This window comes from Gopherus flavomarginatus, chromosome 22 (assembly GCF_025201925.1).
Source record: "Gopherus flavomarginatus isolate rGopFla2 chromosome 22, rGopFla2.mat.asm, whole genome shotgun sequence".
Taxonomy (NCBI): Eukaryota; Metazoa; Chordata; order Testudines; family Testudinidae; genus Gopherus; species Gopherus flavomarginatus.
In genome coordinates, this window is record NC_066638.1 from 15,094,922 (window position 1) to 15,109,913 (window position 14,992).

Genomic DNA, 14,992 nt, shown 5'->3' on the forward strand with positions numbered 1-14,992 from the left:
ATATAAAGCAAAGTTAAGTTGTAAGCAAGAGACAGGTCCTGCTCATAGAATTTGGCAAGCATAGGGCTGATACTGTAAAAACACATATTCCTAAGAGGTGCTAGGCACAAACCACTCGCACAAGCACATTCCAGAAGGGTGGTATCGGAACACCTCGATAAACACATTCCCCAGGGATAACAGGAACATGCTGACCCAGCTTAAGGAGAAGGTCAGGATGACAGCATGATGAATAGAGATGTTTTGATCAAACCTAGAGGTACAAGGCAATGGGTGGTGCCCTAATAGGTCAGAAGGTGGCACCCTGATATGTCAAGAGTGATACATCACTTGTTTGTATGGTGTATAAAGATGGATCTCAGAGGGAGAGTCTTTGCCCAGCTGAGGGCACAGTGGAAAGTCCCGCAACTGACTGAGCTGTGTCCATTGTCACGGGCATCCCCGTACTACTGAAACTGTAGACATTAATCTGGGGAGCCAGGACCATGCTTTGCTGACAATTAACCTGGCCAGGCGCCTTCGCATCTTAACAGATCTTATGGTCATTGGGCGGTTCGCTCGAGATCTGCTGTGCCAGCTGTTTGCGCAGAGCTGGGACAACCTGCAGGGAGAACACACATGCAGCCGAACATCTTATGGCAGGGGCCTATGACCCAGGGTGGGCACCTGGTAAAGGAGGACCGTGGCCGATGATATCAGCTCATTGCGGGGTACACTGGACAGAACACGAATGTCCGGCATTAGGAATGAGCTCGTTTTAGGAAGGGATTTCCTGCTTCACTTGCTGGCTCTTCAGGGTCAGGAAGAAACTCTCCTGGGGCAAATCACCCCACAGCTGCTCACTGTTGGGAGGGACGCAGGTCTGATTCAGCATGGCCCTTCCTACGCTCCTGGGCATGGCTTGGCGCTGATGGACATGGCACATTTCAGGAGCCTCACAGATCCACAGTGCCCTTTGGAAACAGCAGTGCACAATCACACATAAAAGGTAGAGGCAGGTGTATGTGACGGTCCTGTGCATGCCTGGGACTGGAAGTACATAGGAACAGAGTCTGGAAAACACCAGCAGTTGAAGGGTTAAACCTATTCCAGCCAGTGCTTCTGGGGTTGATTTTTATTTTGTAAAGTTTCTGGCCCAGCTTCTGCCCTGAGAGACCGCGGCGGAAATCCGGAGGAACTCTGTGCACTGCAGTGGAGCTGCTCAGCTTTCCCAGCGGTGTCGCCGAGAACAGAAATTGGCTCTTGTTTCTAATCAGAACTGATGGAAGGGCCCCTGCAGAGCCCTCGCTGTGTCACTGAGTGTTTCAGGACATAGTCGGGAGATGGTTTAATGCTAATTCATATCATGTGGTGGACGCCCTGTAAACTCCATTGATTTTCTCAGCATGGCACTGTTCGCAGGCTGCTCTGATCAATCGTGTTTGCTAACGAAGTGCTCGGCTGGTGTTTAAAAGCATGGGCTTGTGGTTAAGGCACAGGACTTGGCCTCCGGACACCAGTTTCTATTGCCAGCTGTGCGTCACTGACTTCATATGCGATCTCAGGCATCTGTGTGATCGCTTCCCCACCTGTAAAATAATAATCCCTCGCTCGTCTATAGTGCTTTGCCCCAGGAGATCTCAAAGCTCTTTACAAAGGTTGTCAGAATCACTATCCCTGTTTTGCAGATAGGGAAACTGAGGCACAGAGCCAGGCTGTGACTTGCCCAAGCTCACCTAGCAGGACAGTGGCAGTGACTGGAATAAAACCCAGGTTTCCTGAGTACCAAGCCGGTGTTCAACCCACTAGGTCACACTGCCTTCCCATAATAGAAGGCTCCGGTGACTGGCCTTTGTCACAGGCATTCTGGGAGCCTTCACGAGTTTAGAACAGGGTGGGGCGCTCAGCCCAGACTGGTGCCCTTCGGCAGGGCTGGCCTGGGTGCAGAGGAGGAAGGGTCAAGTTGCCATGGCAGCGTTGAGGCAGAGGCAGTCTGATTCAGCTCACTGTGTGCTTCTCAAGGAGCTTCTCCCCACACGGTCTTCAGTGCTAACGGGGTTGTGTCTGGCTGGGCTCCCCCAGGCTGCAGTGGTGGGTGAGCGGTGCGCTGTGCGGCACCTATCCCGGGGGGGGGGGGGGGGGGCTTTCCCGGGAGAGATGGCGAGAAACGTCTCTCAGCCCGACCAGCCAGAGTAGGTCTATCTGGATGAAATGAGCTCGAACCAACATTGCTGTCGGGATGATGGAAGTTCGACATGCCTTGCAGTAAATAATACAAGGAGTAATTATGTCTCAGGAAATTAATGTGCTGGGTGATCAGAGCATGCTGTGGCTGTGGGCAAGCAAAGCCCAGCTGCACCACAGCACAGTCCCTTGCTGGTGAGTCAGTCCCAGACCTGGTTGGAACATGCTCAGGCAGTTGTTTGATGATGCACCTGGATGAATGTCACAGTACAGCCTGGCTGCTCTCAAATTCTGCCTCAGGCCAGGCTGTGATGGCTTTAAAAAGACAATGTGTCTAACTGGGACAGGAGAGCGTCCCAATGACAGGGCACGTGTGTCTATTCTATTCAGGTTCTTATACTGCCCTCTCCTCCGTCGTATCGGAGGGGCTTAGGCCATTCGTAGGTAGTAGGTTGTACTTAAGCTGTAGGGCATCATTGGAATGAGTTTGGGGTTCTCAGTCTGGACTCAGGTGAACGGTTATCAGCATCATAAAGCAATCACTGCCTTCATGAGGATGGGTAGCCTGTACTCAAGAAAGGCCTGGCCGCCCAGGGCTGGAATAGCTGGGAGATGCTGCGTTGGCAGAGCTGCGGTGGGAGCCCAGAGCTGGAGTGGCAAAGGAGGCTGTTTGGGAACTGGGGGTCTAAACGTCTCCCTGCCCTGCTCCTGCTCTTCTCTCCCTTCCGGACTCACTAACAATATCCCAGAATGCACTGGTCCATGACCTCCCTGACTGCAAAAGTCTCTTGACAGCCTGTGCAAGCGTCCGGCCCTGGGACGGTGCCAGCAAACCAGCCAGGGGAAGGGAGAAAAACGATGAAAAGGAGACAGGACCCTGAGTCCAATGCTGGCTGGCCGGCCAGTCCGGGGAATGGGAAGTCAGCCCCCAAATCTGGGTTTCCCTCGGCTCTCATCACAGCTCCCCTTTAAGAGTCCTAGGCTTGGTCTCCACCTAAAACGTAGGTTGGCTGAGGTACTTTGTTCAGGGCTGTGACAAATGTCCCGCCCCGTGTGATGTAGGTAGGTCGACCTAAACCCCACTAGAGATGCCACAAGGTCAAGGGAGGAATTCTTCCGTATGCCTTCTCGAGACAGTGGGTTACTGCAGCTATGGAAACCTCCCTTTCGTCGCTGTGCTACGCGTCTACAAGGCAGCGACGTAGTTGCAGCGCTGTGGTTTGTTGTGTGGGACACAGCCTCCTCTGCAAAGGTGGGTGTTTAAATTCCATACACATCGACTGCCTCCGTAGTGCACTCAGCCATCCCGTCCATGAGTGCGGAGTCCAGGCCAGGGGAGACCCTGTGCGGTGACACGTGGCAGCAAAGGTTGGGAGCCAGAGAGAACCACAGCGTCTGGCTGTGTCCAGCAGCCTCAAGAAACAATCCTCTTTAGAATCACTAATGCCAAGTCCAGTCTGTGCTAAAACACTAGGGACACTTCAGCTCTCACACACACGTGTGCTCTCACAGGCATTCGCACACACATCTGGGGCTTTGTGCTTCCAGGGGCAGGCCAGGCAGCCGTGTTTAGAAACTGGGTCCTGATCTCTTAAGAAAGAATCAGACAATGGCACCAGGGCTCCACTGGCTCTCTGGTATTGGACTGAAATGAGGTATAACGCAGCGAGTCAGCAGGCAGGCAGAGATGCAGCTGGGGAGCTGGGAGGGACGCATGTTCCAGATGAGGTATGTCCAGCAGAGGCACTGCTGTCAAATCCTGCAGCCCTGCAATAATTATTGTTATTAATACAGGGCTGGTGGCAAAGATGCGTCTGTTCTGACCGGGCGCGTGCACGGTCTGCTCCCAAGTTATGAAACTAATAAAAAATACTTAGTTTGAAAAAGCAACTTGCCAGATGTCAGAAGCGTCAACAGGGGGTGAGTCACGGGTCTAAGCCTCAGGTGTAGGCTACCTGCTCCCCTAGAATCACAGGGTGAGCTCCCACCAAGGCCAATTCAGCCTCACTGCCGAGAGAGGAGCTGAATTCTCGAGACACCCTGGGTGTTTATCGGCCCGAGGAACCTCAGGACAGGTGATGGGTGACTCTGCGTTAAAAAGCTCTGTGGCAGTTCTTGGGGAAGTGGAGGAGGTTGACAATCCTTGGCCAAAATTTGCACTGATGTGTTCGGCATTGGCTGCCACTCTCCCACCAGCCGCCCATTCCATCCCTACGAAGTCCTGGCTGGCGTTTAAGGGGACCCTACCTGGTGACAGAGGGTTGTGTTCAGGAAGAGAAACCACACTCAGAAAAACTATGGGACACAGAACAGATGAATTCACAATGTTGCCTGTTTTTAAAAGCCCATCGGTCCCAGCTTCCCAGTGAGCTATGAACCCGGCTTCCTAGCACCAGTCCAGCGAGTTTGTAGCTCACTCACATTCCTTTGGTCAAAAGGGGCCTGGTTCTGAAAAAAGGAGTAAGCTGGTAAGGGCAAGTCAGTCTCCAAGGGCAAGTACTACAGAGCGGCAGGCCTAGTAAGCCAGCCGTCCAGGGATTCGGTTATTACGGCCTGGCATTTTGCTTGCAAGCTTTTGGTTTTGTTCAACATGGACCCATTAACGTGTGAGCAATAAATCTGCTCCCAGGGCAAATCGCAAGAGGCTGTGTTTGTCTGAGGTGCATTTTGAGAAAACCTTTCATGAGGCTGGGGTTTGTTTGCGGGGGCTGAGGCAGAATCCCAGCGAGCCCGCCTGGGTCAGAGGGGCTAGAAATCTGGGGAGTGTTAGTGCAGATGAAGCATGTGTCAGTACCAGGGCCGGTCACTGCTGATTGAGATAAACAACAGTTTTGGACAGGCGAGAAAGGCAGGCTGGTCTTGTAAGCCGTGGAGTGGGTCAGTTCTCTGCTGTGCCACAGGGTTCCTGCGTGACTGCGTGCAAGTCAGTGAATCTCTGCAGGCCTGATTCATCCTCTTTGTGCATCGAGGCTGGTGAGATCCCACCCTTGCTCAGACATAGCCCCCACAGAGCCGCAGCCCTGGGTGCAGGGGGAGCTTGGACAGAACAGAAGCAGGGAGCGGGTGGCCTGGAAGAGGGAGGTAGCAGGAGCAGCCCTGTAAAGGGCTACAGAGACCTCAGTGCTGCCAGTGCCAGGGCTAGGGCCCTCAGCTGCCTCTGAACAGGGCAGGCACAGATGCCAGTTCAGGGATGAATCCTGCCCCCGGTGCCTCCATTCTCCATCCATACAATGGATATAATAAGAACATAAGAATGGCTATTCTGGGTCAGACCAGTGGTATCCTGTCTTCCAGCAGTGGCCTATGCCAGATGCTTCAGATGGAATGAAAACAACAGAGCGATTGTTGAGAGATCCATTCTATCATCCAGTCCCAGCTTCCAGCAGTCAGAGGCTCAGGGACACCTGGACTGTGTTTCCCTATCTCCCGGGGCACCAGGAGGCTAAAGCCATTAGTGCTCAGATATGTCACTGATGGGGGGACCTCAAGAGACAGGAAAAGCAGAGGAATCCTGGAACCACCAGATGAGCAGCGAGTCCTTAGCCTAAACCCCCGCAGGTGTTTGCTCTCCCCAGGCCGTGCCATTGTGACTTGGAGTGCACAAAGCCACCAGCGTGACTGGAAAACGCCTCGTGCTTGACGCTCTTCCCAAGCGACTCAGTGCAGCCAGCGCAGCGGATCTAAGCCTCCATCTAACTCCTATCAGCTTTCCCACACTCTGGGCAGCTCCTGCATCAACAGCAATGGCCAGCGCCACTCACAACAATGCGCAATTTGATTTCATTGTGGCTTCAAAAGACAGATTAGAACTGAGGAGCCAAAGCTTTGCATTTACAGGAGGAGATGTGTCTGAAATTAACCAAGGGCCCTGCGGCCTGGGGCTGCTGGAAATGTACGGAAATCAAGTGTGTGGAGCTCATTTTTCTGTAGGCCTTGCTGTGGTGGACACCACATGACCACGTAACTGGTCAGGACATGGTGCTCATGCGACCTCTAACTTTAAAGAAAAGGAGGAAGGGATTTAAGCGAGTCCACAGAGAGCTGAAGCAGGATCACACACAGCCACTGCTTCTCTAGTACGAGGAGCAGGGTAACATGCAGGGATCCCCATTTCCAGTCATGGGAGAGGGCTCTGGGCGTGTGCGCTGGGTGGGCTGTACAACCAAGGTCCTGGTTACTACAGATCCCATGGCTCTTTGCTCAAGCACGAGGATGTTCTGTTTAAACCCTGGTGTCCTGGTTCAAACCCTATCAGGACATACAGTCCTGCCCAGTGCTAACCTTTAGCAATGCACAAACATTCATGAATTCTCATTTGCCCTGCTGTGAGGAAGGTATTAGCTACCTGCCCTTTTCGGACAAAGGAGGAAACCGAGGGACAGAGAAGTGACATGACATGCCTGAGGTCACACTAGTCAGTGCCAGAGGTAGGATCAGTGCTCAGGCAGCCTAGCTTAGCTAGTAAAGCAGAGGGCTGGGTGTCAGGAGAACTGGTTTCTAGCCCCAGCTCTGACTTGTTTTATAAGTAAGTCACTTAATCTCTGTGTGCCTCAGTTTCCCCATCCGAAATATGGTGATAATATTTAGCTACCCCACAGGGCTTGTGTGTGAGACTTAATTCATTAATCTTTCTCACGTGTTTTGGGCTTCAAAGATGGAAGATGCTAAAGAAAGGCAAAGAGTTATTATTGGCAGTGTGACGTTGCACTCCATATGATTTTATCAAAATATGCTAATAAGTGTGAATATAATGTAACTGGAATATGCTTCATGCAGATATCATTACAAAGCTTATAACTGACTGAGTATGGTCATCCTACTTGTATAAATGTACCACTCTTGTATCTAAAACTAGAAATATGAAATATAACTCTGAGGTCCTATTGTAATTATGCCAAGTGTGGGCCATTAATGGAGGTTTGGAATCTTGATTGCTTCCATCAGCTAGGATAATTGACAGTAAATGGCTCTGTTTACTTGCAAACTTTCCTGTGAGTCAGGCTGAGAGGAATGAAGGCTTGGGGGTCTCACACGACATGTGACCATGTCACCTGGTACTGGAATCCATCTTAAACCTGGGGCTTTTCCATTCAGAAGGAGGGGTAGGGACACAAAGAGACAAAAGATTCCTGCCTTGTGCCAAAGCTATATAAGGGGGTGGAACAGAACAAAGGGGACTGCAGTCATGAGAAATCCCCTAGCTACCACCTGAGCTGGAACAAGGACTGCACCAGTGGAAAGGATTGGGTCCAGACTAGAAAGAGGCTAGCCTGTCAAAGACACTTATTGGAACATCTCTGAGGGTGAGATTTACCTGCATTTAGTTTCCTATTGTATTAGGCTTAGACTTTTTCTGTCTGTTATTACTTGGAACCACTTAAATCCTACTTTTTGTATTTAATAAAATGACTTTTTACTTATTAATTAATCAATCCAGAGTATGTATTAATACCTGGGGGGGGGAAACAGTTGTGCATATCTCTCTATCAGTGTTATATAGGGTGAACAATTTATGAGTTTGAGCTTTATACAGGGTAAAACGGATTTATTTGGGGTTTGGACCCCATTGGGAGACGGGTATCTGAGTGCCGGAGACAGGAGCACTTCTTAAGCTGTTTTCAGTTAAGCCTGCAGCTTGTGTGGGACGTGGTTCAGACTTGGATCTGTGTCTGTAGCAGGCAAGTGTGTCTGGCTCAACAAGGCAGGGTTCTGGAGTCCCAAGCTGGCAGGGAAAACAGGCTCAGAGGTAGTCCCAGCACATCAGGTAGCAGTCCCAAGGGGGTTTCTGTGATCCAACATGTCACAGGCAGGTCTTGCCTACTCCTGGGCTCAACCCACCAGACCTCATGGCCTACCTAGAATCCTGCCCCCTTCTCCCCTCAGTTCAACTGCAAATAGTATTCTTGTTCACTTTATGCCCTACACTGTTGGGTTGCTGTGTGCTGTACATAGCTGCCATCTTCCACCCCAGAGGTAGCTACATTTCATTGGAAGGCAAAATGCTTTCCATATGTATTACCTAGTTTGAGCCATGCAATACAAAAATAAATGCATTCCCTGCTCCAAAGAACTTACAAGCAAAAGGACAGACATACAGAAGCCAAGACAGACTGGCAAATGCTTCCCCATGGTTACTGGAAACTCACTTTGTGCCAGCATGATGGATGCATACAGCACACTGGAGAGTTCATGCAGTTCGGGATGCTTCGGGATGAAAGGCGCAGCGTAAATACGTTTTTTTAATCCTACCACCTCAGGCCATTAAAGTGACAGGCTGTGTGAGCTGCTACAGTTCCAGGTCACATAACGATCTACCCAGCCCCCCTGACACGGGTGAAACGGTGGGTTCTGCAAATCCTCTTGAGCTGCCTCATTTCCAGGTTCAGAACAGATCAAAGTCTTTGAGGGTCTGAGTCTGGTTTCAGTGACACCGGCGTAAATCAGGAGCAGCTCCACTGAGGTCAGTGGAGTGGTGTGGTGTAAGCCTGGTGTAAGGGGGAAAGAATAAGGCCCAAGGCCAGAAGGGCTGAGAGCTTGACCGCACTCAGAGTCGGCCCAGAGCACCCAGAGGTCGGACAGCTAGGCTTGAGGCTAAGGCTTGGGCCTGTCCATACAAGAGAAGGGGGCTCAATCCCCAGCTCTTCCTTCCCTTCCCTGGGTGATTTTAGTATCCCTAGGTGTACGGAGGGGAGAATGATGCTTCTTGGCCTCGCAGGGCTGGGTTCAGGCTAAATACCTGGCAGACACTCAGCTATCACTCTGCTGGCACCTACAGAGGGATCCCAATGGATCACACATGGTGGTTTACATTCCTGGCTCTGCAGGTGCTTCCCAAAGGTGGGGAATGCGTCACGACCCCCAGAGGGAGAACAAAAGACTCATGAAGTGGTAGGAGAGCCAGGGACAAACCCCAGATCTATTATTAGTAGTTAAGCCATGAGCGCACCAAACAGCCCCAACCGGGAACCAGAGCCCGCACTGTGGTAAGCGGTGTACGGGCAGTGTGTGCTGCAGGTCACGCCGTGCTACAGAGGTTCTGAATGGTAATAGCCACCGCTTACAGAAGACTGGATCTTTAGCTCAAGTTGTTGCTGCTCAGGTTATAACCGTTGAGGTCCCAGGTCAGGCTCCAAGATGACGGCCATCAAACAGACACACATTAAGACAGTCCCTATCCGCTAACCCTCCCCTGTGCCACACTGCTCCTGATACTCTCCTGGTCCTTGTGCCTGGGGTACTGTCATAACCTTAGTCCCAGATTTGGACCTTAGCGTCCAAAATATGGGGGTTAGCATGAAAACCTCCAAGCTTAGTTACCAGCTTGGACCTGGTACTTGCTGCCACCACCCAAAAAATTAGAGTGTTTTGGGGCACTCTGGTCCCCCTGAAAAACCTTCCCTGGGGACTCCAAGACCCAAATTCCTTGAGTCTCACAACAAAGGGAAATAATCCTTTTTCCCTTCCCCCCTCCAGGTGCTCCTGGAGAGATACACAGACACAAGCTCTGTGAATCCAAACAGAGTGACTCCCCCTCTCCGTTCCCAGTCCTGGAAACAAAAGCTCTTTCCTCTTCATCCAGAGGAAATGCAAAATCAGGCTAGCAAATCCAACACACACAGATCTCCCCCCTGATTTCTTCCTCCCACCAATTCCCTGGTGAGTACAGACTCAATTTCCCTGAAATTTCCCAGTAAAGAAAACTTCAACAGGTCTTAAAAGAAAGCTTTATATAAAAAAGAAAGGAAAAATACATACAAATGGTCTCTCTGTATTAAGGTGACAAAATACAGGGTCGATTGCTTAAAAGAATATTGAATAAACAGCCTTATTCAAAAAGAATACAAATCAAAGCACTCCAGCACTTATATTCATGCAAATACCAAAGAAAAGAAACCATATAACTTACTATCTGATCTCTTTGTCCTTACACTTAGAAACAGAAGATTAGAAAGCAGAACTACTTCTCCAAAGCTCAGAGAAAGCAGGCAGACAGAAAACAAAGACCTTAGACACAAAATTCCCTCCACCCAAAGTTGAAAAAATCCTGATTGGTCCTCTGGTCAGGTGCTTCAGGTGAAAGAGACATTAACCCTTAGCTATCTGTTTATGACAGGTACGTATCATCTTCGCAGGATCTGGAACAGCCGGATAGCAAGATCACCCATTTTCCTCTCTGCAGACGCCTCCTGCCTCCCCTGTGCACACTTCAGAGACCTGCTCGGCAGCTCAGCCCTCTAGCACTAGCCTCTCTGCAACTCAACTTATTCCCTGTCAACTTTTCTAGTCTTTCCACTGTATTGTACCCAGTGCCAGAGAATCTCACACCACACAGGGCCCATGTTAGGTCTTCTCTGAAATGTGGTTTTACCGCAACACAGCGCCTCCTACCTTCGCATTAGGGTACTGGTTCCACATTGACTACAAGGGGACAGCCAAAACAGCTCCATTGGCAATGCTGGTTCGTGCGGTATCTGAAGTGTTCCTTGGCGTCTCCTACTTAGCTCAGTCCTGCTGAGCTTGTGAAATCTGACCAGCTCCCAGCACCTGGTGGCACAGCTTCCACATCGTACAGAAGCAAAGCCATAGCAAAACATAATTAAGGCCTTTCTATCTAGCTGAGGTTTTTCTGTAGCACCTATCACCATGGCATCTAAGTGCTATCAGCTTTGGAGTACCCTGTATCTCTTGTGGCTTCAGTAACTCCGATGAAACATCGCTGCAGGAATTGCTGGTAGTGTTCTCAAACCTTGCGGCTTACAGCACTGATACAGCCAGCTTTGGACAATTACTGCAGGATGCTGCTGATCTGGTATCTCGGGGAACCTTACAGCAGGCCACTTTTCGGTTGGGGTCATCACTGAGTCCCAGCCTCAAGCAATTGATCCAGCATTGACCAAGCGTAGCATAAATGAGTCAGCCAAAACAACCGTCCGAAAGGGGATGCTGGATTCTGACCTTTAGCCACTCAGATAAACTGTCAAGATCCCCCCTGCTCACAGTTTGATGGCAATGAAGCCTAATGGAAGGAGAAAGCTCTCTCGAGCTTTAATGTGAGACAAACACAAATATCTTTAAAACTCCCATCCAGCCTTTTAGTTCATCTGTGCAAGAACGCATTAGGATCATTCCATGTTAAGAGAGCTGTTCGGATATGTGTGTGCTCCCTGCTCCTTGCACTGCTGTTCTTCCCGGGGGCTGGCACAAGGGAGGAAGGTCATTAGATAGCTGCAGGTGAATCCAGCCAAATTCAGTTCACCACATACTGCCGTAAAGCACCGTTCTGTTGACTGTAATACAGGGGATCCGGGCCTGGCCCAGCCATTCACACTGTGCTCCCCAACACAGGTGCCAAATCACACTGAATTCAGTGCTTAGGGTGGTCACACAAGCGTTTGCCCAATAACACCCCAACACACTATGTTAACAATACAAGTGGGGGCATAGCTCACATACTGGCTACTGACCAGCCCAAGAGCTCACTGAAGGCTAAAGGGAGCAGGATTCCAGAGTGCTCTGTGCATTTTGGGGGGGTATTCAGTGCCTAGCACAATGGCATCCTGATCCCCAGTTAGCCCTACTACAATACTCTACTGCTGCCAATTCTGAGCCAGGCAGCTGTTTTGGTTGCTTGCAAAGAAATTCAGTCCTCACTACAAACGCCGGGAAACACCGCACTTGACTGCGAAGTCGGCTGAGGCCCGTTTGACTAACTGCCCCAAAGCCGCCACAGGATCTGTTCTCAGCACCGCCACAATAGTTCATAGGCCCCCTTTGCCATCATAGCTGGAACACCGCACTGAGCTGGGTCCGTAACCCCCGTGATTCGTTCTCTGTTCACTTAATGACAATAGCCACGCTGGTGGGGTTCCTTCTGAGCCTCCTCCCCCCGCCCCGGGATTCCTCCCTCCCAAGCTTTCAGCCGCTGTTAACGAGGCTGGCAGGTGTGGCCAGTTTCCAGGCCAGTCCTAGCTAGTGGCCCAGCCCCAACCCATTTGCCCTGATTGGGGCTGGAGTGGCAGGAGCTGATTAGGGCTTCCCCAGCAGCGCCCTGCCACAGCCCTCTCTAGTGGCTGCAGCAAGTAGGGATTTATGAGACCGATGCTCAGAAGTTTGCAAGCTTCCAAGTTATTATCATGATTTAACATTTTTCCTGCAGCCATGCCTACAAGTCACCCTGGCTGGGTCCCGTTGCGCTAGGTGCTGTACAGCCATGAAGTAAATAACAGCTTCTAGTCTAAAATAACGTTAGCATTAGGCAGCACAGCAGAGACACCACAGAAGCCTGCTAAAAGCCTTCATTTGGGATTTATGTTGGAAAACGCTTCTCCAGTCTCTGCCATCTCACTCCTGGGAGCCGAGGACCCGGTCGGTCCCTGGCATAGCGACACTGATTTCACACCCCATCACCCATTCCTCCTCCTTTGCAATAGCCACCCCCCTATTCATCTGCTGTGGTGAGGGGATCTATGGGGCATTTCTCTTTCTAGCGAAGAGATGGGGTGAGAGGAAAGAGGGAAGTTAATTCTGCATGTGAGAATGTGTGTCTTTGACAGAGCGCTGAGGAAGCAGCACTCTGGATGCATTTGTCTCATGGCCGTCTCCTCTCTGCATCTATAATTGCACTGCATGCCCTTGAATTTACATACAAGACTTAAAACACAATTAATTTTTGGCAGCCAGCAAAGCCCGAATGAGGCTAATCCCTTCAGATTTTGCATTGTTATCTCATTTTAGCATTATATAGTTAAGCTTAAATGGGCAGAGGGGGGAAGTCAGTTGCACTTATCTGAAGACATGTTGGTCCCACTGGAAAATATTCAGTGTTCAGAAGGCCTAGTAGCTGCAGAATGGAAGAGTGAAAAGCCATGGAGAGGAAAGAGGGGGCACAGCGGGGTTTTCTGCATCATCCTTTCACCTCTGGGGTTCTCACTGCAGAGTCGAATCGGATTGCAAGTGAAAATGAAAGCGATGAGTCTGATCTTGTTTCTATTGACCAAACTCTGGTACCATTGTCCGTGTTTGATCAATAGAAATAACCCAGGATTAGAGCAGCTGGGGAGGTGGCAGGTTAAAATTGCCTGTGTTGTAAGTGCAGTGCTGCGGATGGGGGCGGTTCAGGACAGGGGACTGTGGGTCAGGATTGAGCTGTGCTGTGACAGCTGCAGTGGGGCTCAAGACAGGAAGAGCAGGGGGGCTGTGGGTCAGCAGAGCACTCAGCCTTCGCTCACTCACAGGAGTGAGGGTCTCTGTATATCTCTTCCAGGGCCGGCTCCAGGCACCAGCGCAGCAAGCCGGTGCTTGAGGCGGCCAACGGAAATGGGTGGCATGTCCAGCTCTTCGGCAGCAATTTGGCAGCGGGTCCCTCACCTGCCGCCGACTGGCTGCCAAAGAATGAAGCAGTGCAGTAGAGCTGCCGCTGAAGTGTCACCGATCGCGGCTTTTTTTTTTTTCTTTTTCTGCTGCGGCAAAAACGCTGGAGCCGGCCCTGATCTCTTCCCACAGCACAACTCCCTGCTTCTGAGTCAGAGACCCCCACCCCATCCCCCTTAGCTCACTGCAGGCTGGAATTTCTCCATCCACTTCAGGCTCCCCTCCCCTGCACATCAGCTCCTGTTGAACCCCTCATGGGCCGGGGCTCAAGTACATCACTGAAGCCCTGACATCCAATTCACCATCTCACAGGGGAAACAGAGGAACTCATTTCCCTCCACCCCCATATCTCCCCTTGGCTGCACGTCCCACACGTTCTCCCTGTCGGTCAGTTCTGCGGGGGATCTGGCTGTGCAGTTTCAGGCCTATGTCCCTTCTCGTGCCTTGGCTTCTGGAGCCACTGCATTCACCTCCTTCCCAAGGGGCCTGGGGCAGCTTGCCCAGCTGTTGATGAGCCCCACAGGGGGGCATGAGACACACTGGCACTTAGTCGGGCATGCTGAAGGGAGCTGCACTGGCAGGGGGCGGAATGACCTCCACACAGCCATGCCCCCATTCATCTTAGTGACCAGGCCCGGTTCCCAGAGTGGCCAGGGCAGGGCATGCTGCTCCCCACAACGGCCCACCCAGAGGTGAAAGAGGGCAGCTGGGTCACTAGGCCCGTGCTGGTGGTTTGTGTCGGGCTAGGAGCCAGGCTCCGAGCCATCACCCGCCCGCCAAGAAGCAGCTGCACTGTGGCGAGGACTCAGTCTGCTCCTAGCATGGTGATGACGGGAGGCGAAAGGCTGCCTGGACCCTTGACAGTTCCCAGAGCCATCCTGCCCCTCACGGAACAGCGGCCCCAGCTCACTGCTCCCGCTAGCATCGCTGCGGGCAGGCGAGACTCACGTGTACAAAGGCTGTAGCTGTAAGTGTGATGTCTTCTGTGGGGCCTGGTAGCCGTAGGAATCGAATCCTCCAATGAAGTCAACTGGGGAGAGGAAAGAATAGGAAAGTGGGTGTCAGCAGGGGCTCCGGCTTCTACTGCAGGGAGACGCGGCTGGAGCAGGAAAGGACAGCGGATTTTAGGCTCCTTCTTTCTTCTCTTCCCTCCCACCCCTACTCTAGGTTAACGACCCAATCCCCCAGCAACAGGACTTCCTGGTGGGTCTGATGTGACCATCTCAGAATGGGGAGAGAAAGCAGGATCCTTCTATGCTTGTGTGAGTGGCTGATGGGGAGAAGGTGTGTGTCGGAGACAGCGTTTGTTGGACTGCGTGAATGCAGAGTGCATCGGCATGCGAGCATGTCTCCCGGTACCTGGAGGAGGCCCTGGGCCGCTCTCCCAGCGGTGGAAATCCGCAGTGACCCCACAGAAGTCAGGGCAACATCCCAGCAGCAGAGCCAGGGTAAGCGAGAG

The 14,992-nt window shown here is 51.5% G+C and overlaps 1 protein-coding gene across 1 annotated transcript in view; it reads right to left on the reverse strand.

Annotated features, from left to right (window-relative positions):
- NKAIN1 (sodium/potassium transporting ATPase interacting 1) overlaps positions 1-14,992 on the reverse strand; it is a 215,372-nt gene that overhangs the window by 17,404 nt on the left and 182,976 nt on the right. The window contains exon 6 of the mRNA XM_050932379.1: positions 14,482-14,563. Within this exon, the coding sequence (XP_050788336.1) occupies positions 14,482-14,563 (82 nt within the window). The remainder of the gene's footprint in view (positions 1-14,481; positions 14,564-14,992) is intronic.